This window comes from Sardina pilchardus, chromosome 3 (assembly GCF_963854185.1).
Source record: "Sardina pilchardus chromosome 3, fSarPil1.1, whole genome shotgun sequence".
Taxonomy (NCBI): domain Eukaryota; kingdom Metazoa; phylum Chordata; class Actinopteri; order Clupeiformes; family Clupeidae; genus Sardina; species Sardina pilchardus.
The window spans coordinates 12,413,701-12,440,524 of record NC_084996.1 but is presented as its reverse complement, the minus strand read 5'-3'; the positions used below and the strand labels follow the sequence as shown (position 1 = coordinate 12,440,524).

At 46.5% G+C, this 26,824-nt stretch overlaps 1 protein-coding gene across 4 annotated transcripts in view; it reads right to left on the bottom strand.

The window, feature by feature from the left end:
- The window catches only part of pkn1b (protein kinase N1b), a 31,397-nt gene extending 8,939 nt beyond the window's left edge, over positions 1–22,458 (bottom strand). Inside the window, exons 1-6 of one of the 4 annotated variants that reach the window (XM_062531899.1) lie at positions 21,693–22,458; positions 7,569–7,869; positions 6,449–6,594; positions 5,559–5,679; positions 3,538–3,686; positions 643–856 (exon numbers count right to left, since the gene is read on the bottom strand). In XM_062531899.1, coding sequence (XP_062387883.1) covers positions 643–856; positions 3,538–3,686; positions 5,559–5,679; positions 6,449–6,594; positions 7,569–7,869; positions 21,693–21,716 — 955 coding nt within the window. In that variant the 5' untranslated portion in view covers positions 21,717–22,458. Of the gene's footprint in view, positions 1–642; positions 857–3,537; positions 3,687–5,558; positions 5,680–6,448; positions 6,595–7,568; positions 7,870–10,254; positions 10,593–11,739; positions 11,880–20,955; positions 21,039–21,692 lie in introns of those variants that run through there. The other 3 variants (XM_062531900.1, XM_062531898.1, XM_062531897.1) reach the window with 3 other exon arrangements.
- Positions 22,459–26,824: the final 4,366 nt, after the last annotated feature.

Sequence of the window (26,824 nt, the reverse complement as noted above, 5' to 3'; positions counted from 1 at the left end):
AAAAGGTTGAGAGGCAGTCGAGATAGAGGAGAGAATGGGTATAAAACGGCCGGCCATATTAAACAGATCTGCGATGGACAGAGGAGAGTGGAAGGACAAATTAACTTTGACATTTACATTGAGACTTTAATATGACATTTACTTTCGCTAGACGTCTTCACTCAATGGCACTGATAAATACAGTAACTGTGCGTGTGTATCGTCGCATACAGTACGTCCTACACGGGAGAGGGCCACTTGACCTTGATATGACTAGCATTGTGCTGTCTCTACTGAGCCTGTTGAATGTCAGACTCACTACAGCAGCTGACTAAACTGGAGATTGTGCTAATGTGGAGGACACAGAGGAGGATTTAGAGTCTAAATGCACACAGAGCCAAGGGGTCACTTCAGGGTCATTCATTCATTCATTCATTCATTCATAGATGGTTATTGCCAAGTGAAGAGGCAAAGGCGAGGGTAAAACTGAGACACGTGGCTGGAACAGAGACGCACAGACAGAGAAAACAATAGGGAAACAGCTCAATTGATAAACAGACCCCAAAATAGAAACAAACCAAAGAAAGGCACAAGAGGGAGAAAGAACAGCTGGGAGAGACAGAGTGTTCCTGACGAGAGAGACTGGTGTACTGTGCGCAGTACCTGTGAGCGGCGAGGGCCTGCTGAGGGTGCTGTACTGGTTGTGGACGTAGGGGGCCACCTGGTGCGAGCTGAAGGCCGAGGACGAGGCCAGGGCCAGCTCCTCCTTGATCAGGCAGGCCTTGGGGTGGTCCTCCGGCAGCTCCACCAGACGCTGCTCCAGGGCCTCCCGCAGCAGGTCCAGACGCTGGGACGACTCGCTCAGACGAGACTGGGCCTAGCAGTGCCGAGGAGAGATGAAGAGAGAGAGAGAGAGAGAGAGAGGGGGGGGGGGGGGGGGGGGGTGAGACTCATACACGTACAACATTACCACTGTACACCATTGTTCATACCACTAAAACCATTTTGGAGAGAGTGAGAAAGAAAGAGAAATAAAGATGTGAGAACATGAGAGAGGGAGAGAAAGACAGGCAGATAGAGAGAAAGAGGGAGGGAGAGCTAAAGTGAGAGAGTAAAGAGAAAGAGAGAGAAAGTGAAAGAAAGCAACAGTTGTGTTTATTATTGCTATTCTGTTATTATTACTGCTATGAATCTTGGTGAAGGGTTTAGCGTCTCCAATTTGAGCGCACACCGTGCCCAGTGTTTATGCCTTGCAGATATCGGCAGAGCCAAACAGAAAGCACGACGCAGAAACCCAGAACTGAGATGAACACAGAGATAGAGGCAGAGGCACTGGGGAAGGAAAGGATATGTATTTTAGTGTTTGTATGAGGCTTAGTGCTTGTGTGTGTGTGTGTGTGTGTGTGTGTTTGTGTGGTGTGAGAGAGAGTACATATACAGACAGTGAGTTGATTCTCTTGCTGACTCAGTGCATTTGCATGTGACTATTCAAATACAGCTCCCTTCAGAACATTCACATTTGTATGGCGTACGTGTGTGTGTGTGTGTGTGTGTGTGTGTGTGTGTGTGTGTGTGTGTGTGTACTACTTTAAAGGACTAGCAGCACACGTATGGCATGTGTGTGTGTGTGTGTGTGTGTGTACTACTTTAGAAGACTGAACACAGAGTTCAGAACACCAGCGTCTGCACAGACACAGGAGGTGTGTGTGTGTGTGTGTTACGTTTAAGCAGACTGCACAGTGCTCTCATGTGGGTGTTGTGCAGCATGTGCTTGCCGCGGTTAACATACTGGAAATGACTGTGTCATGGTGTACGCCTGAGTGTGTCATGAGTCCTCACCAGTGCTTGACCACACACACAATAGCGATGGTTACAATGATGTGTTCTAGCACCTCTCAACCTTCCAGAGCCTTTACTGTAGGTGCAGACAACATGGAGGGAGATGCTACTGTATACTCTTTATGGCATCAAATGTTCATAGACCGCTTCAATCTGTTCCTAGGTTTATGGTTTAACGATGGTTTCCAGTTCAACTGTTCAAAATCAAAGCAGATAAGTTGTCATGTAAATGTAGCAGACTTTAGCGTAGTGCTCTAAAAAATGTTAACCTTAAAATCGTTTTTTAAATTTTTTATTTTTGTTTATCCCCAAGTTACCATTAGCTCAATGTTGCTGTCTGTAGTGCCGGAAATGCCATAGGAATGCAAATTTGTTTATGTAGTTGAAAGGGCCTATAGAGAGATTAGAATGTAGTGACCCGTGCACAGTAGAAACAGACAGAAATTGTAAATGTCACAGACAAGTGTCCAAGACCATGTTCGGACTATATGTGAGAATGAGCCTGAATGGTAATGGCTGAAAAGACTATGTTGAATAAAAGAAGTAAAGTAATGTTACAGTAAGTATTTTTCCTGTGTATGTGTGTGTGTGTGTGTGTGTGTGTGTGTGTGTGTGTGTGTGATCTGGCCCCTAGTGGAATGTAAGGATGTCAGATAAGGTAACAGGGATGATAATGACCGGTGGGGGATCGTGGCTCAGAAGACACTCAGCACTGCCTGCTAACCTTCTCTCACTCCTCTAACCGCTCTAACTATTTTAATCTCTACGTTACAACGCTGGTTGACAGAGCAGCGCTTGAAGTTAACCAGACCGGGAGTGCTTGTATCACTTTGCTTACAGCCTAACAACCACCTGTCCAAAGACTAATGATGTGTTTATACTGTACATGGAGACCCTGACTGTCTGCTCTGTTGGAGAGTCTAACTGGCTCTGACACCTCTGTTCTCTCTCTTTGCTTTGTTCCTAATAACACAATGCGTGACAGCATGTGAGAGTGAATATGTGTGTGTGTGTGTGTGTGTGTGTGTGTGTGTGTGTGTGTGTGTGTGTGTGTGTGTGTGTGTGTGTGTGTGTGTGTGTGTGTGTGTGTGTGTGTGCGTGCCTGTGTGTGTGTGTGTGTGTGTGTGTGTGTGTGTGTGTGTATGTGAGAGACAGAGTGTGAGCAAGTGTGTGTGTGTGTGTGTGTAACAGTAAAGTGGACTCTAATCTGAATCTAATCTAACATTATGCGGTCATGAACGACACGGACACACATGAACAGAATCTCTGCGTGGTTGAACAGGCATATGAACAGAATTTCGCCATGTTCTCTGCTTCGTTCAGACACAAGCTCATTTACAGTACTTAATGTCCATCAGAAATGCTGTTGGAGGGGAGTAGTGTAGCAGCCGGTTAAGCTCAGAGTTCCAAAGGTCTGATTATGTTGTTCAGATATACGGCCCAACCTCTTGATATCCACACAACATGCAGACTTACAGCTAATGTCTGAAAGCAGCTTCTATGTATGTGCAGTATGTGTGTGTGTGAGAGACAGTGTGAGTGTGTGTGAGTGTGTGTGTGTGTGTGTGTGTGTGTGTGTGTGTGTGTGTGTGTGTGTGTGTGTGTGTGTGTGTGTGTGTGTGTGTGTGTGTGTGTGTGTGTGTGTGTGTGCATGTGTGCGCGCATGTGCTTGTTTTCACGAGTATGAGTGATTGAGTGTGTATGATTGCTGGTCCTCACCTCTGAAATGGCCTTCTTGTCCTGGGCCTTGCCTGCTCCCAGCAGCCGCAGGATGTTCTTGGCTCCCTCCGCCATGGCGTGCTCCACGCGGTAGTGGTGCCACAGCTCCTCGATCCGCAGCTCCACCCCACACACGTCGGGCGGCTTCCCTAGAGGACGCCACAAGGAAAGAGAGCTCCGTGAGCACACACACACACACACACACACACACACACACTCACACTCCTGCTCACATAACATAGATACACAAACACAACATACATAGATATACACGTACGAATGGACACACAAGGAAACGCAAACACACAGTCACACATGTTCACATATCCAGATAGGCACATTTGCGCTTCCTAACTAACACAAAGCACTGAAAAAATGAGTTACACGAAAATAGTGTAACAAATGCGTCTAAATGTGTGTTTATGACACATCATAAACAGTAAACATCATTATGCATCCCCCTACATTACACATACACAGCTGAAATGGCATTTGAAGTGTACATAACAAGCTCTCTGATGACCTCAGATACCACTCTAATGACTGTGAGAGCCGCGCAATATTTGGCATCTTAACAATATCACAAAGCCATCTGTGTAAGTGTGTGTGCTTGAGTGTGTGTGTTTGTGTGTGTGTGTGAGAGAGAGAGAGAGAGAGAGAGAGAGAGAGAGTGTGTATGTGTGCATGTACTTGTGTTTCTATCTCCTTGGTTATGATCTCCCAACAGACCTTTGCTCTCCACATCTTTACGAAGTGGAGAGCCACAAGAGACACTGAGACCGGGGCACTTTGAAAAAAAAGACAGACCATTAGAGTGCATTAAAGCTTTATGCACTGCTTCCTGCGCTCGCTATGGGCTCTGCCTCCCCCTATTTCTCCACATTACCCCCTCGACCCCCTCCTCCCTCTCTCTCTCTCTCCCTCTCTCTCTCCCTCCCTCCAGTCTCCATCTTCCTTTCCTTATCTATTTTCTCCCCCACTTCCTCTCTGCCTTCCTGCAGATTTTGCATGTCCTCTCATTCCTCTTCTGTATCTCCCTGTCTCTCTGTCTCTATGTCTCTGTCTCTGTCTCTCTCTCTCTGTCTGTCTCTCTCTCTCTCTCTCTCTCCCCCCCTCTCTCTCTGGCTGAGTAAAGAGCTGGTGCAATATTGAGGCCATAAGCTGAGCTCTCTGAGGGAGCAGCGTTAAGCCTGAGCGAGCGAGTGAGCGAGAGTGTGGGTGAGCCAGAAATCGTAGAGCGGCTCTAAAATGGCTATCGATCTGTTGCTCCGCAGACAGTCCCACTGATCAACACACTCACATATCAACAGGCATCAAAAAAAAAAAAAAAGAAAAGAAAAAGACGGGAGTGGGGGGGTGCTGTCGGGGAGGGCAGAGGTCCAGCAGTTATTACACAAGCCACAAAAGCGTTGTGACTCATGCATTAACCAGAGGAGCTGTAGCTCTTATCACAAACAACACAAACAGACAACCTGGTGGGGAGGTGAAAAAAAACAAACTGCTGTGCAGGCAACACTGACAGGCAAGACAGAAACAAACAAACAAAACAGAGAACGGTAAACACGTTGATAAGAGAGAGGATAGATGTGGACGACAATGGACGGGGCATTAAAGTGAGGAACAGATTCATAAACAACCTGGCACGCTGACAGGAGAATGGAGCGCATTGAGACAGACAGACAGAAAGTCAAACATACAACACCAGGAGCAGACAGTATGACACACAGATAGAGAGATAGACAGATGAACACACACACACACACACACACACACACACACACACACACACACACACACACACACACACACACACACACACACACACACACACACATAAACACACACAAACACACACACACACACACACACACACACACACACACACACACGCACACACGCAGACAGACAGATGGACACACACACACACACACGCAGACAGACAGACAGATGGACAAACACACACACACACACACACACACACACACACACACACACACACACACACACAGTCACTGACTGACCCTGTGTGTCTTCGGTCTGCTCTGTGGCCTGCATGGCCTTGCGGATCTGCATGCGGATGATGTCGATCTTGGTCTTGCTGTCCTGCAGCATCTGCTGAGCTGCTTGCAGCATCTTCTTGTCCTGAGCGCAGACCAGAAACACACAACCATGACTTAAACTGCAGATCTGCACACACACACACACACACACACACACACACACACACACACACACACACCGCAAGACAGGTCTGTCTCACCACACAGACGCAGTGAGCCAGTGAGCAGTGAGAAGGCAGTCATACAGAGGGGTCATGTGACAGGAAGCAGTAGGCACACAAAACTGACACTTTTGTACGAAACAGAGAGGGAACGAGAAAGGTGAAAAGGAGTAGAAAAAATAGGTGATCGAAAGAGAAAGACAGAAAGAGAGAGACACACACACACAAAATTGGTAAAAGAAAAGTGTCGGCAAGACAAAGAAGGACATGAGAGATTGACAGGAAGAAAGGGGACTAACTTATAAGAAAAACCTTAAGTGGATGTGAGATTGATTAAGTCGATAAAAAATGGAGCCGGGAGATTGAGTGCTGAAAAATGGAATGACTGGATATGTAAAAGATTAAAAGGATTTTGATATGAAGAACTGGCAACAGTGATGTAACTCATGAATGCCCTTCGACAGGAAGTGTCAGTGCCCACTCGTTACTGTCTCTGTTTGACTGAGCGGGTCACTCAGAGGGTGACTGACTGGGCATGTTTGTGAATGAAGAGATGAATGAACTAAAGACATTAACAAGTCACTGAGATCCTTAGCAGCCAGTGACTGAGCAGTCGAAACGGGAGGGAAATGAATGAGTAAGAGTGAGAGAGAAAGACACAGAGGTCATCGGGAGGCTGGGGAACTCCACCTTGGTGGCTCCGTTGGCATAGATAGGTATCATGTTCTCGGCCCCCTGCTTCACTTTCAGCTCGATGTTCAGCTGCCGCTGCAGGGCCGCGATCCGGTCCTCGGTAGCCGAGGAGCGGTTAACTGTCCCCGGAGACTGGGGGTCATCTGTGGGGGTCAAGGTCAAAAGGTCACATACTGTACACCTTAGCAATACTTCTTAAGTCTTCAGTTCGAATCGATAGAAATGCACTTGAAGAGGCCGCCTGTGCCCACTGACCTACCTAAAGCAGTAAGGATAGCAGCACTCATTAGCATTTTGCTAATTCAAGTGCTTCGCTATCATGCTCTCACTTGAAATCAGCATCTGCAGACCTCAACCTCACATCACATGAGTCACCTCTATAGCCTAGGTGCACAAAAGGCTCTTCCTGTACACACATTTATTTCCGGTGGAAATTAAACTGTTGTAACGGCATCTTCTGTTACATTATGCTTGTTAAATCTTCCACTCTGACACTGAATATCTTGTTCAACTAATAATAACAATTTCAACACATATAAATCTTTCTTTGTCGTAACGTGCTGATTCCCAGGTGCAGCATCCAACCGGGTCCGTGTAGACACTAATTGCATTACCAATAGCGGCAGGCTCAAACACACCTGGCTCCATCGGAAACACACGAGCGTACAGAGAGCCTTTCCTGCACGTAGCCTCAATTGTCAAATAATACCACGCCACTAAGCTCCCAGAGCCATATACTTACGATATGAAAATGTCTCATTAAAATTAAATCCACACACCATGCCAATAACCCTGGGGAGTCCATGGCTTTCCTCCCTAACCCCAAAGAAATCTCTTCCACATTTCTGAGTGAACAAAGGAGTGAGACCTTGGCTTAAGAGCAGCTGCGGTCTCTACATATATTCTTCCACTGCACACAAAGTCAATTTGGGGGAAAGTGGTTCCCATTTACTGAGGACGAAAATGGCTATATTGCAAAAGAATCTGTCAATAGAAGATTGTAAGCTAAACACTTTAGGCTTATTTTTTTCCCTATGATAACAAGTCAAATAACTCTAGACTGCAACACTGCCTAACTCAAATGCCATACTCTCAGAGTGACCGTAAATCTAAGCACCTTTGCTGTCATCATGGCCCTTCACCACGATGTGCGCGTCCAGCTCCTGGAGCTGATCGTGCAGGCTGTCCAGCTTGCGTCCGGACGAGCGCAGCTGGCTGTCCACCTGCTGGGCCTGCCGCTTGTCGGTGGCGGCCCGGCGCAGGTTCTCGGCGCCCTCCTTGATCTTGAGCTCGCGGCGGATCTCGCGCCGGATGCGCTCGCGCTGCTCCTCGAGCCGCTGCTGGACGTTGGAGTCGGACAGGTCCGAACTCTGGTCCAGGCCCAGCTGCTCCAGCACCGACAGCCCATCTTGGTCGCTCTGCAGATGGGGAGAAATGGAGAGAAGAAGAGAGAGAGGGAGGTTTAACACATATTCTCATAGAGCCAAACAAAAATCCTCAATCCTCAGTCACAAGGCTCACATCAGTAACTTCGTACATACCCCACCCCTCCTCTCCCAAATTGGAAAACGCCACAGAGAGAGAGAGAGAGAGAGAGAGAGAGAGAGAGAGAGAGAGAGAGAGAGAGAGAGAGAGAGAGGAGACGGGGCAGAGGGTACTGCACATGCCAAGAGAGGCAACAGCCACAGACATGTTAATTGCATTAGCGCGCTCACTGGACGGAGCTGAATTGTCATATTGTGTGGTGGGATATTAGCCTAATGGGCGGGCGGACCGACTGAACTGGCGTCCAGCGCGGCCTCTCTCCCTCTGGGCCACCCAGCCTGCCTGCATGGTGCCCAAATTGGAGCCAGCGCTACCGGATCACTGTGGATTAGCCGAGCAAGACACTGGCCCCGTATCAAGATCTTTTGAAAACATTACAAACGCCACAAATATACACACACACACACACACACACACACACACACACACACACACACACACAAAACAATGTCAGAGAGGGTACCCCTCACAATAGGCATGAAAGAACACGTTCCTCCTGGAGAGAGCCCAGCCAGACTACGTGCCAGTTTCCACATGTGCCTCAACTTAGGACCCAACTTAGGAGCCATTATCTCACAAAGGGCCTCACGGGGAGCTCGGCCATGGTGTTGTAACACGCATAAAGCCATTCCGCTGAGCCAATCCGCTAAGCACTCTTGCTGAGGTAAGAGAGCTCGGGCTAGTTTTGGGAGGCAACACGAGAGCAGGGATCAGCTGTGGGGAAAGAATTTCTTGTATCCAGGTTGCTGGGAATGGAGAACCATTGATTGAGCCCGATCTAGAGAGAATTCCCATCTGTATATGGGAGTGTATGCTAACATGCTAACTGTACACAGGGTCAGCTCTCATCCAGGCTGGGAGTTAAGCGCAGTGGGCTGCTGGATTGATGAATTCAGAGTTCCCATCTCCCAGCGGCTCATGCTAACAAGATTAGCACAGATCCCAGCAGCGCTAATTGAGATAAAGATCGATCTAAGAGCGCTTCTGATCAACACAGCTAACAGATACAGACACTCTGTCAGCATAGCTATAACTACTCACATTCCCCTTTGCTCTGGGTGCATCAAACTCACAAACTCATTCCCCCATACATAATAACACAAAAGCACATACAAACACAAACTCCATAGTAATGCATCAGACATGGTCACATACACCCTGCCACACACACACATGCACGCACACGCACACGCACACACACACACAGAACAAGAGATAGAGTGAGAGAGAGAGAGAGAGAGAGAGAAACACACTGGTGCACAAATATTCCCATTACCCACACATACATTACACACAAAACCACTAAGAAAGCTCAATATTATCCTCCAGCCGATTGTTCAGAGCTGTCACTCTCCTAAGAGCTTCGGGCCAGCAGTCCATCACTAAACGTGATTATGACCACTCTGGCTCTCTCAAGGCTAAGTTGGCCATCTAGAGCTCATTCCACTGCCACTTCAGATCTCGCACATGGTATCTTAAGTTGTAAGGTGTTCACACAGTAGTATAATGCCCACACTTTCTCGGCAGTGGCTGAGAGAGAAGCCGGGAAAAGGGTCTCTTAACACAAGCGATGAATCTCTGTGCGTGGCTAAGCCTTGTTGCAAAATGGCTGCCACAGGACACCCATCTTCCTCGACAGCAGAGCTGTCAATTCATTTCCTCTCCCATTAAAGATGAAGGAGCTTCCTGGGGCATAATGAAATACACTCTGATTAAATCAAGTGTTCTAATTAAAGCAAGTCTAATGACAATAAGAAAGAGAAAGTGTCTGTGTTTGAGGCAAAGAAGTGAAGCAGAATCAGGATCTGCGACACGTACTTGCATGTAAACACACAGGTACTGTACAAAGATAAGCACGCAGCCCTCCCAATAACCTGGTTAGGTCAAACTAGTTGACTTGCCCATTGACCTGTCCATTAAATCCACAAAATTATAGGTCATGGTAAAGTTACTGCTGTAAGAAATTGACAACATGGCAAAAAAACCAAAACATCTAAATGAGGAAGCACAATGGCGGACAAAACGGATAGCTTCTGAATCACAGAATGAACTCAAACTAAAACTCGCTTTACGTTGTATTGTGCTGTGTATTAGCGTGTACCTTAAATGTGAATAAAACATATAATACATATACATATATATATATATATATATATATATGGAGAGAGAGAGAGAGAGATAGAGAGAGAAAGAGAGAAAGTTATACATACTAAACCAAAAACATACACCCACCCACACACACACAAGCCACTTCGTACCTGAGCACTGGTCCCTGCCAGTGGGTCAAGCTCTCCCGAGTCATTAGGACTGTTGCAGGTGTCTTGCTCGACAGGACCCTCACTGATCGCTCCCTCACTGGCCATGGTCCCCAGCACAGATACTGTCCCCTCTGCACCTGCTAGACAGGTTCAAACCGCCGTCTCTGTCCCTGTGCGCCCCTGTACTCTCAGGCCCCTGTTTTCCCTAAACACACAAATCTGGTGACTTCAGAGTTCCCGAAATCCAGCAAAGTATGACTAACTGAAGAATACCGCGAAAAAGAAAAGGGTGAAAGGACTGAAGTGATAGAGACTCAGCCCCACCCGAGCTTCCTGTTCATTTCTACACAGACACTGAGCAAGCGAGTGAGCAAGAGAGAGAGAGAGAGAGAGAGAGAGAGAGAGAGAGAGGACTGTCACATACGATGAGACAGCGCGAAGCCACAGAGCTTCCTGCTTTTGCCCATTTCTTCTGCATCGTGAGCAGCTACAACTACACCATCAGACTCTAATCTGAGCTCGGTTACATGTAAAGTACATCCGTGAGACTGCGACTGGAGAAGCCGAAGCACCGCAATCGGAAGTTAATATTTCTCAATTATTTTAATCAAAGCTCTCAAATGCAGGTTGAGGAAACAGCTACGGTATATGATTTAACAAAGATAACATTTGACCAAGTTTGGTACCGTCACTGACTACCATCACACTTCCCAAAATCTGAGTAAGGCAAGAAGCACTGCAGTCAGAAATAGATGGAAACACATGAGGGACATGAGGGGTTACTGATAGAGAGAGAGAAATACTGTAGATAGATAGAGAGATAGAAAGAGAGAGAGAAAGAGACAGAGAGAGAGAATGAGATAGATAGAGAATTAGATAGAAATATATAGAGAGAACGAAACAGAAACAGAGAGAGAGAGAGTGAGAGAGAGAGAGAGAAATGAAAAAGGAGTGGGATGGGGAGATGTGGAACTAAAGTACGAGAGCGTACCTCACGGACAACTTAAGCTGACATTTCCACAGTCCCACTTCTCTGGCCGACCCCCTTTCTCCCTCCCTACCATCAGCTTGCATCAGTGATTCAGGCGTCACGTGCCAGACTGGCAGGCCTTCGCCGCGGGGAGGCCAGAGAGGGCCTGGAGCCCAGGCTCCACCTCGGCCTCAGACATTCAGGAGGAAGTGAAACCTCCGCACGCTCACAGCACAACTATTTCCTGAGCGCAGGCCGTTAGCATACATATGTACCAACACCAACACACACACACACACATACATACACTCTTGTCATGTGAATCATAAACGAATACACACACACACGCGCGCTCGCGCACACACACACACACAGAGACGCACACCCACACACAGTAAATGTATGACACAGCAGTGCGCCATCAGATCAGACAGTGGAGAGGCGGTAAAAGACAGCTGGCCAGACTCACAGCTCATCAACAATAAGCACCCCAAGCCAGAGGAAGAAGTACCTACATGCACTAAGATCCCCATCCACTCCAGCAGAGATGAGCTCCGGCTCCTTCTGTGTGTCACGGAACATCGCTGACCAGGAGTGTGCATCAGCACAGCCCTTCACTGTCTGTCTTTTTATCTGCCACTAAGATCGAGACAGACTGGTTCTCTCTATATTCGACCAACTTTTTTTTTTCGCTCTCTCTCGCTCTCTTTGACGCAAAACACAACAGCCCGCAATAAGAGGAACTCCTCAAACTAAACTTCCCTGAGAAGTACAGAAGATTACGTATGTTGGCTACCTGTGCTTAATTGTGCGTGACATGAAAGACAAAGCAGCGTCCCTTCACCACAAAATGTGCCCATGAGCAGTGTATTTGTGTGTGTGTGTGTGTGTGTATGTATATGTTTGTGTGAGTAAGAGAGAAAGAGAGAACACGAGTTTGTATGTGTGTGAAACTGCTGGCCACAGCTCCGCTACAGTACAAGAGCAGAGCAATCACAGAGCAGAGTTAGATTTTCAGCCGTCACAGCAGCAGTAGCGTCCTGGACTGAGGGCTGTGTAGTGATGTGCGACGGGCAGGATACACACACACACACACACATATTGCACACACACACACACACACGCACACACCGACATTGACACACACACATACTCAGTCTGTGAGCCATGCGAGGACCCAGAGCCGTCCCTCCAATGAAGTTTTAATGGCCCGCCGGCACGAGCACTGCTATATATAGACAAGAAAGCCTCTCGTCCTCGTCCACGGCCCTGCTCGCTGCCTCTTCCACACACAGTTCACTCTCCACTCTTCTGGGATGGCTTATTCAAAGTGTATGTGTGTATTTGTGTGTGTGGTGGGGGTGGAGTGTACAGTATGTGTGTGGGTTTGTGTGTGTGTGGGGGGGGGGGGGGGGGGGTTGAGGTATAAATGTTTGTGCAGGAATGCATGAATTTGTCTGGATAAGTGCATGTCACTGTGTGTCAGTGATCATATACAGTATGTGTTCATGTGCGGGTGTATATATTTTAGGCCTCTTCTTGCCACACACATACCAGCACATCTCCTCTTAGGCACGCTGAACTTTAACTGTCTGCTGGCTTGATGCTGTTTTACTCAATTAATGCACTGAGCCATGATTATGCAAGGACAGGCATTTAATCATATTAGCACTTTAACCACATTATCTGGTAAATCGGCAATTCTGAGAAATGACAGGGGGAAAACGATGAGGGGTGGAGGGGAGCATTAAAATGATGCTTCATTAAGCCAACACTCCTTCAGGTTTTTTAGTTTAAAGGGTCACTGCACCCTAAAATAGGTTTTTTGAGCTGTTGATTGATTGAAAATACTCATAAGTGGTGAACTGTACTATTACCAGGGTTAATATTGACAAAAATCGTGTTTCTCGACAAAAGTAACATTTCGTCTGATTTTGTATTGGAGATATTGCTCTCTCGCGCATACTACCGTTTGAAAACATGCCATGGCATGTTGGTCCAAAATACTATTGGAATGCTGACGTTGTCCTGCACTTCTAGTCCGACACTACGTCACCGGGTCGTTACAAATTAGGACTGAAACGCCCCAACACCTGCTGCCCTGATTAGCCTACCTGTGATAAGCCATGTCTGCAGCACTCATTCCCAGATTGACACAAAATCACCATGGTTGATTGGTTGCAGCAGTGCTGCACTCTCTCTCCAAAATTTCAGAACGTCTCGCCCATTTTGAAAGCCGTTTTCAGAAATGTGAAGTGGGTGGAGTTATGGGGTGAAGTGACTCTTTAATGCTGTGCAACCTGCTCCTGTTTATGACTACCATGTTTGAAGTCAACATAAAAATAACAATATGGTGTATAAGACATACTACAAAAATAAAAGGCATAAATCACTTTTTTAGACAATCTGTCTCGACATGGTGATCCACATGATGTCAATATTATGACTTCATGTGGGTTAAACTCAACACATGACTCAACATATGCACACATGTACACATTCACACACACAGACATATATAAACATGTACACATGAAGATAGTTCCACAGAGAGGTAAATAAACAGGGTAGAGGGTGTTTTTTTTTTTTTGTCTCATCTGAATTCACCTCACTCACCCGTCTCTACACAACCCAATTCAGCGTCAGCCTCTGGATTTGGGTTACGAGAGGCTGGGGGGCTTACAGCGAATTCCAATTACTTAACCCACCACTCAAACACACAGACACACACACACACACACACAAAGGCTACCTCACAAACCCAGTGCCTGTGCTTAAGCACTGCCCAGGAGAGGCTAACAAATCAGAGACACACAGCAGGAAATACACTGCGCACACGTCAGGCGGCGACCATGAATAAAACAGCAGCCAGCGATGCTCTAGTCACAAGTACAGTGACTTGTAGGGCAGCAGCACACTTCCTGCTCAATCTCTGCAGAGGCAAGGTAGGTAGACGCTCAGGGGAGGAGTAAGAATCAGTCACCCAGACACCAGAGGTGATGTCTTACAATGTTTCTGAAACATTGAACGGTACCATGGCTTGCCACCACTGTCTTCACACCGCTAGGCACCAGATATCCTGTGTTGAAACAGATGGCCCAGTGATCCTTAAAAGCCCTCTGTGTGAGGGGGGAATAACCCGCAAGTCAGTTTCAGTTATGTCTGGGCACTCCGAGTTTCTTTTTCCAAGGGTGCCTTGCAAAGGCTTTACGGGGGTGTGTGGAAACTGGAGACACACAGCTGCTGTTTCTGAGGACACCAGCGTTTGTGTATGTCTGTGCGCAACCACGAGGGTGTATGCATATTTCTGTGACCCGCTGTATGAAATGTTTGTGTACGTGTGTGTGTGTGTGTGTGTGTGTGTGTGTGCGTGTGTGTGTGTGTGCGTAGACGTCAGCTGCATAAAAGGGCCTGCACAGCTGGTGCAGCCAGATCACCATGAATGGTGTCATTGTGAGCCAGTTCATCCTCTTAAGAGACTGTTTGTGTGAATGCACTGCCAAGCGCTGGGGGCAGCCTGACAAAAAACGAGGTCAGAAATGTGAGCAAGCTCATCCGGGGAGAGGGAGACCTGCGATGGTGAAGGGCAGGGCAACTAATGAAGGAGGACAGGCCAGTGTTAGAACCAGAGAGGGTTAAAGCGGAGCAAGAGGCGCAAACGTTCGACCATTTCCGCGTTCTGTTTTCGCAAAGGGAAGGGGGGCGAAATCCCCCTTTAGAAAGTGACGTTACATTTGAACTGAACTGCTTGCCGATCGATATCCCACTATGACGTCTTTGCGACAAGTCTCTTTAAGCAGACAGCACCTGTTCGAATTTTGCTTCCATAGAGATGCATTATGTTGCTCTATCTTGTCAGTAATGAAGGATCTTTGTTCGAACTCAGCTGGGCCTGAAATTCGTCAGTACTGTTGTCAAAGCAAAATGCCTACATGATCCCTCTGAATCATCTGAACTGGTGGTCATTGCACTGCATGGCCTTTGTAAAAAAACTCTTTGCGGCGCTCATGCCATGTCTAAAGACAAATGCTGCGTCCCTGACAGCGGCCTCAGGAGTGGTTAGACTACGGAAAGGTGTCCCTATGTAACCCTGCAGACTGGGTTGGAGGCTGTGCTTACACAGAGGTCATGTTCCCTTCAAGGAAAGTCAGCTGGAACTCCCCACGGTGGCCTACAAGTTGTTCCTCCTGCTCTAAGTTTCAACCACCAGTTGTTTTTTTTGAAAGACAGTTCTTTCCCTGATGTGCTCTATTACAAGTAATTGTTTTATGTCACGATGACCTTCTGTGATCTGCATTGAGGTAAGTGATTCATGCTATGATGCATGAGGAAGTAGTTAAGCTAAGGAGAAAGTCATCAACCCATTTATATTATATGATGTGGTAATCATAGTGTGGGGGTGAACTTGCTCTAGTGAAGTCGCCCCCCCCCCCCCCCCCCCCCCTCAAATAACCTCAGCCAAATAGGAGGCTGGAGGTTCCAGGGCTGTCTGGTCGTCTTAGTTCTGGGGGTGTTGGTCTGAGAGTCTGCCCTCCACCACCCCGCAGCACGGAGCATTAGCGAGTGTGATATGATGTGATGCTCTCCCAGCAGACCTATTCAAATCTGTGGCAGGCCACTGATGAGTAATGCCCACACCACCCTGGGCAGGGACGACTGGCAGCGCAGGAACGTGGAACGTGGCCGCAGCACAAACACACGTGGACAAGTGCAGGCCTGGGTGAGCGTTGGGGGTGTGCGCTGAGAGTTCAGAGCAACGTCTGCTGCTCTGCTCCTCTCCAGGCCCCGGGAGACCACATCATCAACATCCCTTTGCCTGCACATTCCTGGTTGGGGAAAAAGTGCGGTGTGCCTCAAGGCACAAGTGATATACGGCAGGAGGTGACCTCACTGTGATGAACTCAGTTCTCTTCTCGGGGCACAGAATTTGTCCCAAAACAGCATATAAACTGCTCACAAAAAGTAAGGAAACTTGACTTTGGCCCATTATATCTCCCCTTTAGTAATACCAACCAGTAAAGTGTTTCATATCATTTTTAACGTTGATTTGTCACCTTTACAATGAGGTATAGCTTGTAAGCATAGGGCAATCATGGAATGAGCAACACAAGCAAACGTGTAAGTAGTGCCAACGAAAAATGTGCCAAAATGGCCTGTTATGCTGTTGGAATTCACCTTTGTTACTTCAAGCATTGACGATTGCACTCTCCCACAGAAATGAGGAAAACAAAACATGTTAGGCATACATTTGTTCATTTTATACTCAGTGTCAGGGTCCACAGTAGCGTGTAGAGGATCCATATGCAGCCACAACAGCTTGGCACCTTCTTCTCATGCAGGTCACCAACCTGGCTTTACATTCTGCTGTGGGGTGACTCTAACTGGAAAGACAGACCTTGTTATCATTGAAGGCAATCATCATGCAGTTAGATACCGGGATGAGATTCTGGAGCCAGTGGCAATTCCATATCTCCAGAATATGGGACCAATTGCCATCCTCCAGAATGACAACGCTCGCCCCCATAGAGCTGGGATCATCAGAGTACCTCCAGAATTTGGGAGTGGAGAGGATCGAATGGCCTGCCGTGAACACTTGTGGGATCAGCTTGGGCGTGCTGTACGTGCCAGAGTCACCAACAAAACCAGGTTGGCTGACAACAGATCCTTATCGAGGAATGGAATTCCATCCCACAGGAGAATGTAGCCAGGTTGGTGACCAGCATGAGAAGAAGGTGCCAAGCTGTTGTGGCTGCATATGGATCCTCTACACACTACTGAGGACCCTGACACTGAGTATAAAATGAACAAATGTATGCCTAACATGTTTTGTTTTCCTCATTTCTGTGGGAGAGTGCAATCGTCAATGCTTCAAGTAACAAAGGTGAATTCCAACAGCATAACAGGCCATTTTGGCACATTTTTCGTTGGCACTACTTACACGTTTGCTTGTGTTGCTCATTCCATGATTGCCCTATGCTTACAAGCTATACCTCATTGTAAAGGTGACAAATCAACGATAAAAATTATATGAAACACTTTACTGGTTGGTGTTACTAAAGGGGAGATATAATGGGCCAAAGTCAAGTTTCCTTACTTTTTGTGAGCGGTTTAGTAATATGTGTGTGTGTGTGCAGCATTCGCCACAATTTATATTGCCTGTGAGGGAGTGAACACACTTGCGTCTTTTTATATTTTCGCACACTTGAGCATTTTCAACCAGTCCTGGGCAAAAGCCACTGCATAATGTGCATATGCATAATGAACCATCGCCACACAGCATCTTTCTCTCGCTCTCTGTCTTTCTCTGTTACCCTCATTCTACTTTTGTACTCAAGCGAAGTATGAAACTCAGACACGCGCATCTGGGACACCCGCCTGCCACAGAGGCCTTCCACAACACCTGAAACGTCCCATGACCCAAGCACATTCTTCCGGAACACGATGTGAAGGACGTTCCGAAAAATAAATAAATGGCAAACCTGATTTCTAATGGCAATTGGACTGGGAGGTGTAGGGGGGCCAGTGGGGGGTGGAAAGCAGATTAAAAATGATTATGCCGTCGGGTTAAGAGCCTCTCTGATAAAGCAGATGATAATCCCTGTCTTTACTTCTACTGATGATTTAACAGACATCAATGAACAGGGCTTGGCAAGGAGAGAGAGAGAGAAAAAAAACAGCCATAAACATTTCACAAACAAAAAGTGTCATTGTGCATACATGCATGCATGTGGCGGATTGCATAACGGACCAAAATACGCAACTCGTGGCGCTGTGTTCCGCACGCCGCTGCAGTCTGGAGACTGGAATGAGGTTCTTAGACACAAAGAGGATTCGATTGCCACTGGGGGTATGACGGGGAGGGGATAGAGAGGCCTTTTTAAGCAGGAGCTGGGGAAAAAAAACGGGCGAGATTTGGATCAAAGGTGCTGCGAGCTGGCGGGGCCAACGTCAGCAAGCCTGTTGGGGAGGGCAGCAGCACCACAGCATCCCAAAGATAAAGAGGCCATAAACCACAGCATTCTCATCTAAAATAGATGACGGGAGTCAAGTCATGTATCACAGGTCTTTGCTTTCAAAAGACCATAATTTATAACAAAGGACCAGCAAACCATCCAGTTCTGTTGGATATTTTTCCCTCCGAGATGCAACTAATGGTGATAAAATGATCAAAAGACACAGGGCATGCAAACAACAGCTCAGGCTCACCTTATCCCTTGATGGCACTTGTTTTTTTAATTAACTACTCATAAACATCACGTTGTTGCAAGTGTTATAACCAACTTGGTAAAGCAATGAACGTCATCCTCTAATAAGTCATCCCCAGGGGGAAACCTTTCATTACTGCTTCTCAAAGCATTCAAATCAAATTAGTCTTTCAATGCCTTTTATTCCTTGCTTCATGAAAACAAACCAAAGATGAACACTATCAAAGGCTCACCCACAGCAGCTAATAGGCTGACTGGATATATCCTTACAGGTACCTCCCTAGGTGACCAATAGCTGTTCCATGACCTTCTCTCTTCTGTCTGGGACTGCTTGTAGAGGTCAAATCTAGAATCATGGTCTGTGCCCCAATACATCTGGGTCCAAATTAAACTCTCAAGACTGTCACCACGACTTCCACACACACAATACCTGTACCTGTCTCTTTCTTGGATGTCTGTATTTAAACTGAACAATCACAGGTTACATAATGTACAGTATTCCACCATGTACAAATTAGACGAAATAAGTTATGGATAAAGACTCAAGAATTTACATAAATTGGCGTGGCGGGGCGGGGTAAATTAAGTTGCCGTGAGTCAAGAATCTGTAAGAGCAAGTACAAGGGTAAATTGAGTTGCCATCTAGGAAAGTCACATTTGCCGAAAGCCACACATGTATTTTGAAGACCATAATATACAGTATATATATATAACCAAACCAAATAACTCTGGCTGCATGTGTGGGGCAGAGGGGTGGCTCTCGTGCCCTTGTCCCTCAGCAGCTGGACAGGCGGTGGGTCTGAGAGGCTGGGTGGATTGCCTGTCTTAATCCCCAGCCAACATGGGTGGTGCCTGGGGGGGCTGAAGCAGGGGGCTGTAAGAGTCACTGTCATGGTGGCTGTCGAGACTGACTGACTGCAGCATTTTAGGGCCACTCTAATCCTATTATACCCCTCCACGACGGGCTAAGACAGCTGGGACCCCACAAATGTTGTTGTGAATGAGGCGGCGCAAGCCATCCGCCGGTGTCGCATGCAGACACACGTGCCTGCATCAGGTGTCTGGAACCCCTCACGACTCTCCGTGTGTTTGTTCGCCATTCGTTTTTTTTTTTTCCAGGGGCCATTACCCTGAGCGATTGACCAAACAAACGTCTCGGGTCTCCAACACCCAATCAATAAAAAGTAATTTGGCAAAAAGCAGAGAGACAAGACAGACAGGACTGAGAGGGAGGGGCAATATTCTGCATAATGACCGACCTCAGCCTTAACAGACAGGCTGACAGACTAGGCTTTGAAGAAGGGGACTTATCAAAAGTGAAAACGAGAAGTGACCTTGTATATTTTTTTATGATAATGCACTTCCAGAGCTGTGGAACCAGCAAAGCTCTCAACCCTGACTGATTGCGAGGGCGTCTAGTGGAGAGATGTAAACTGCAAACATGACACAAAGATCGTGCAAAAGAAGCAAGAAGACGGCCGGGAGATACAAAAGTGCTGATAGAGTGTGTCCTTTAATGGAGAGCTGAATTGAAACTGGCACAGAGGACTTACAATAACGGAGAGCGGAACGGATGGCAGAGAGGGACAAAGAGAACAGTAACAGAAGGGGGAGAAAAAAAGAGAGATGGAGGAGAGAAAGTAACAGAGAGAGAGAGAGAGAGAGAAAGAGAGATGGGCTATGAGGTGCATGAGGTCAACTGGTAAAAAACCTCACAATCATTTCAGACACACTCCCTTGCTTGAATCTACGTACTGTCTCCTCCGTCACAAAAGCGAACAGCTCCTGTGGACCGTACCCTGAGGGTGAGTGAAAATGGAGCAATCATGCCCAATCACAGCCCCATCTGAGACTGTGTGCAGTCGTGGGGTCAGCTCATCAGCATCCACTCCAAAGCCCTGCTCATTTCAACGCAATCAAATGGACGGACAGGGAAATAAAGGCAGTGCAGTGGTCAATCCAATTCCATCCAACACACACACACACACACGCACGCACGCACGCACGCACGCACGCACACACACACACACACACACACACACTCACACACACACACACACACACACACACACACACACACACACACACACACACACACACACACACACACACACACACACACACACAAACACACACACACACACACACACACACACACACACACACACACACACACAACCTCCAAGATCCAACAGTGCCTCTGCATAAATCATGCCATTTAAAAGACTCTGATTGTGGGCAACCGGAAGGGGTTTTTTTTGTAGCAATGCAAAGCTATGCGGTACTTCCTCTGGCATTAAGGAACAGTTTGATTCCTGCAAAGAAAGGAAGGGACCACAACAAAGAAGGAAGAACTTGTGGAGAAGTACAAAACATGGTACACTATGCAACAAATTTGTATTTGACAAAAAGGAGAACCTAATGTTATAGCCATTGGCACTGCGAACATAAAGAACTTCACTCGGGTTTGAACTGTCTCTGTGAACACAGGCTGAGAGAGAGATAGATCCCTTTGGGCTAACTTACCTGAGCTGCTCTCATGTTCCTGTCACATGACACCAGCACAGACTATCCTGAGGAAGCACAGGTGTATCATCGCATACCTTGGCTATATCCACTGGCCTCGGCCTCATACCATCCTGCAATATGACTGAAGCAACAGCATGGAACTGGTCACTAACAGCAATGACCCCTAAAACCATGCTTGAATACGATATGTCTGACCCATTCGAGAGTGAGGTGTTAGGTTCTGGCACGGGTTTAACAGGGTTGCTGTTAAATTTTTCAACACTTTTCACAAGAGTGACCTGACGATCCACTTTTTCTGAGCTGGAGTTGCCATCTGTATGGTTGTGCAGTAACTCAATCTGCTCTCATTATATGACTGCCTGGGTCACCGGGCTCATAACTTTAAACCACTAGCCCACAGAGTAAACCAAACTAATGCTTTCCTTTAAAACACCCTTGGTGTAATTCATATGGAGTGCTAATAATACTTGTCACTTTACAAAAACTCATTTCTATTTAGGTAATATGATTCAATATTTCTTTTCATTATTCTAAAGTACTAGCCTTTTTAGTAGACTATTTACACTAATTACACTTGTATAATCCATGCACATTTTTTTTGGCAAATAATGCTACCCACCTGGGCCTGGCATCAGACATAGGAAGACATTATACATTTGATTTCAAATATTAACAATATTCACATATGTGCAGTGAGGATGACCCATAGCCCACATTTCGACCAGGACACTTACCTGTATTGAGTCATTGTTGGCCATGTTTTACTGTGCGTAATAGGCAACCGCCTAAACGATTAAAAAATACCACTTATTTCGGTCAAATGGCCGGTGCTTGTGGTGGGAAGTTTAGAGTCTCTGTCCAAGATCATCAATGCATAGCAGCAATAATTGGTAGAAGAAATTCCATGTCAAATGCGATTTCCAATACGTGCGAATATCCTCCGGGGGGACATCAGGTAGGCAAAATTTCTTCACCTCACAGCAGACCACAATGCGGGGCCAGACGATACGCCTGAGGAACGCTGTCGATCCTCCACATCCCTGACAGGCAAAACCTTATTGCGGGCAACATTGTCTTGCACTGACAGTTTTAAGCACAAATGTGTGCAGAGAAAAAGTTGGAGACACAAAGCATAGATGATATGACAGATGCCGACGTAGAGCCAAACGCCGGTTGCTCTCGCTAAATGACTAGCCTACCACAATTTCCCATTCGGATCAAAATGAATGAAATCACGCCAGAACACCATTTCGTCCATTCTGCTGTAGAATACACGTTGGGATAGTGTACTTCGACATTCGACGTTGACCGTGTCGCCACCGTATACGTGTTGTTTTTATTCCGGTAGGTCCAATCCTAGCTTGCCAAAGTCCTCACTGAATTTAAACAGTAGACATTTTTCAGGACCGGCGATATCTCACGGTTGAGACATGGGTTTGCTTTTGTCAGTGCGGAGACAATTGACATGACTAACCGGGCCCCCCTAATAAAAGTCCTGCTGATGCTCGCGCATTCGGATGAGTGGCGGGAGCGAAAGGAAGAGCTAGGGTCCGCATCGGTCATGTGACGTGTTTGTTACCAACCATAGCGCTTTTTCAATCGAGGGAATCGGCTAAGACCAACTGTTGATATAGCTTTATATAGTTTAGCGATTTACATGGTAATAATAACTATGGTCATATTGTGATGATGATTATTATTAGGCTATTATTATTATTAATAATATTACTAATAACAATAGCCTAGTCACTAGTGGTAGTTGGCCAGCAGGCCTTATAATAGGCTAATAACCATAATACCCCAATAGCGCAAAATAAAATGCGTTGTTGTTGTTGTTGTTGTTGTTGTTGTTGTTGTTGTAAGCTATTGGAAGCCCTAGTAGTCTCACGTAGGGCCTACTGTATCAGTTTTAGGCCAAGTTAACAAGTGGTGGTTATCCTACTGCCCATAACCCCTAGGCAAGAAAAGGCAGGCCCTTTTTCAAAATGAAAACGTGGGTAAATTAGGTGTGGCTACCTTCGCATGCTTTACACTATGGACAAGATGTCTACGGTGATAATGTCAGCAGAAGAAGTGGGGTGAGGAGGCACAGTAGGCCTACAAAAACATTTCTTCAGCCAGGTAAGGTAAGGTCTTCTACAGGTAAGCTTTCTCTACCCATTATTAAAGCTGTTAATACTAGGCTATCCCCCTTCAACTGGTATGTGTAGCATTTCTGTTAGGTTATTGCCAATTCTTAATTGCCAGACCGGCTCGTTTGCATTGGGTTAAATCATTAGCCTACCTTGAATGACTCTTGCCAATTTAACAAGTCTGTAGCGCACCCTAGTGGTCATCTGAGTTCCATGCGTCACAGAAAAAAAAGCACCAACAAGTGAAAGACCTTCACACTGCAGTAGATAATTGTCTCCAGATACATATCAGGATAATTAATTAAACAAAAAGATATGTCAGCTTCTGTTTCAACAACCATTTATTTTCAGATTAGCGACATCATTTCCACAATTACATTGCAAAATACTCCCTAGCAGCATATTTTCAGGAACAGCCTACATCAAAGAAAGGACATAGCCTACATAGGCTACAAATATCAAATCTCGAACAGTATAAAAACTACAATGACAATTCAAAAAATAATAATATTCAACGTTAAGGTAATTTTAGTCAAACACTTAACACAGCCTACCAGGCCTATAACGACGAGGCAAAGAACTCAAATTCTAGATTAAACCTTAAAGATTCTGTGCATTTTGTCTAGAATGAGTAGTTTTCATTGTTCTTTGTCAGACTGTATCAAAAACGTAATTTGTTTCATTAATATAAATACGAATACTCTGGAACAATAAATATATATATTGGATAATCTAAATAATGAAAATTATTCTTTCGATTTAGTGTTTTATCTGCATGCCTATAGGCTGCCAATTGCACACAAGGTAATCCTGCACAGACAGATTGCTTATGATAAAAGCATATTGTATACTACCTCTGGATCCTGGCCCTAGACTAGACAATTCAACTCCCTTTTACTTTATAATGTTTACTTTGAGACTTAAAAGAAAGTGAGAGTTCAGAGGAAAACATGCATTCTGGAGTTATCATTTGAGTTACTCAATAGAGCTATTGAGGTTATTAATGACAAGTACTGCCTTCAAACTTTTAAAAGTCATCATCTACAGTAGGCTATTACAAAGAAGCTGGGGGGGGGGGGGGGGCTGGTTTAGGTGGCACTTCACATAAATATTCTGCTACCTCACAGCTAAATAATAAGTAATTTATGATTATCAATATATTATTTATAAGAAACTAGCAATATACAAGGATTGAATTATTCACAAGACACAATAGGATAGTTAAGTCATTTGAATAATATATGCATAAATAAGCATTTCATATAACAGTAGCTATACTCTATATAAGATAAAATAACTATATATCTCCTGAGTAGAAACATTGACAGAACAGCTAGGCCTACTATATGCAGAAGGAAAATGACTATGGCCAGTAGGTGGCACCATAATGCAGTCTATTAAAAGCAACATTACTCACAATGAGTCCGAGGCGCATGTATGTGTACATACAAGGAAGGGAAATGAATTGGAAACTTATATTGCTTATACGCGTAAGTAAGAGTTCAAATGCTCATGTAAAACAATTTCAACAGAAACGCAGTGGTCCTACCCAGTCATTCTTTTCCTTTTTCATGTTGAAAAGGTTCTCATGTGCAATACAATTCTGTTATTGTGTTTATAGCATTACCACTGCTACACCAGATGCCTTCATGATGGTTTTCCCGATTTGTTCCGCACAGTTTTGTTGCTACTCCCTGCATTCATACATCTCCCTTTCTCTGCCGTCATGACATCATCCGTCGCCTCGGTAACCCATTGAAACAGACGGACCCAGGAAATGAGGTAATGGCAATGGAATGCAGAGAGACACCCCTCACCCCTTGCTACTCCCCTTAGACAGAACCCCCCTTCACCCTGACTGCCTGTTACAGAAAAGAGGAGAGGAAGGAAACAAGAAGGTCTTTTCTATCCCCATTTTGCCCAGTTTAACTCACTGGTCAGTGTATCCCCGAATGCATAATATGCTGGGCAGTGACATGAACATTTACACAGGATGTGATACTTGAGTCCGGTGCCTGTTTTGCATTCTGGTTTGCCAAACATTTGTAAGTCATTACAGGAAGTCCTTTTGTATACATAAATAAAGGAGTCATTGACCTTTTGGATACAGAGAGAAGTATCAGTAGTAGCTACCACCCTGAAATGACAACGACTTATAGTAAACTTACCTGATTGTTTCAAAGGTCATTTAAAATCTTAACGAAAAATTACATTTTATATTGATATCTGTGGTTTCATTTTAGTTCCTGTTTCTGGAAAAAAAAAACCCACAGATACTTCCTGCTGGCCGTAGTGGACACACACATCTTGGAATGACCTCTGATTAAAGGTAAACATGGCAGCGTGCACAATGAATAATGATCAACATCTCAGGCTGGGCTACTCATGATTAGCTTTTGCAAGAGGTGAATAGGTTTTGGTGCAGTGGGTGCATAGTTGATCAAATATTTCTATTGATGTGTGGTCTCAGAAAGTGCTTGTAGTGGGTGTGCACGTGTCATGTATCGATAGAGACGGAATACAGGTCTAGTGATGAAATATGGGAAGTCTCTCCTTTGGATTGATCCCTGGCATGCAATTATGGATCACGAGAATCATTGATTTTTTCACAAACAGAGGTTTACACAGGGATGCACACCGCACACATTACAATGAGTGACCGATTGATGCGTCTCTAGTGGTGGGTCTCTACTTCCACCACAGTCCAGTCACCTTGCGGGGAGCTGCCTTGGCTATCTGGGGAGTAGCTGCTGACAGAGGTGATCATGGCTGTGGGGGAGCTGAGAGGGGGCACCAGGTTGGGCCACATGCTGCTCTCCAGGGGGCTTAAGGTGCCGCCACCCTGCCCAGGGAGGAGGAGTATGGGGGGGTAGCTCTCCCCAGACAGCAGCAGGGTCTGATTGATGAGCTTCTGGACCATGTCAACCTTCCGGTTCCAATCCAAGTCTTGCGGAGGGTGGCGCAGGTTCCCGTTGGCCACACGCAGTGGGAGATCTGTCGGTATGGCGCGCATTTTCGGAGAGGCGGATTCTGGATTTCCGCTTTCGGCATCGAAGCTCCCCTCCTCCTCCTCCTCCTCCTCCTCTTCGCTGGTCTCCATGGCCTCGTAGATGGTGCACAGCCCGGACGAGGGCGACAGCAGCACCGCCGACTGCGCCTTATGCACCTGCTGCTGCTGCTGCTGCTGCTGCTTCTGCCTCTGCTGCTGCTGGAACTGGTGGTGCTGCTGGAGCTCCAGCTGTAGCTGCCACTGCAGCATCTGCCGGCGCTGCCGGTGCTCCTGCTGCTGCTGCTGGAGCTGGAGCTGCAGGAGCTCTCGGCGCTGCCTCTCCAGCTGCCGCTGCTGCTCCTCGCGCTGGCGCTCCTCTTCCTCCTCCTGGCGCTGGCGCCGCTGCCGCTCCTGCTCCTCCGCCTGGCGCCGCTGCAGCTGCCGCAGGTGCTGCTGGTGCTGCTCGAGACGCCGCAACTGCTGGGGCTGAGGGTCGGCGACGGCCGTGAGGAAGATGCCTCTGGCCGACGGGGCGTTGGAGGGGACAGAGTGCCGCTCAGGTGTGTGAGTGGTGCTGGGAGGCTGCTGCTGCTGCTGCTGTTGCTGTGTCTGCTGCTGCCACTGGTTGTTGTGCAGTGGAGCCAGGTAGTGATTGTGATTGATCTCCTCCTGGTCCATGGGCCCACCTGGTTGTGTTGTGCCATTGGGCTCCCCTGTGAGACAGTCAAGATAGCTTGGGATGCGT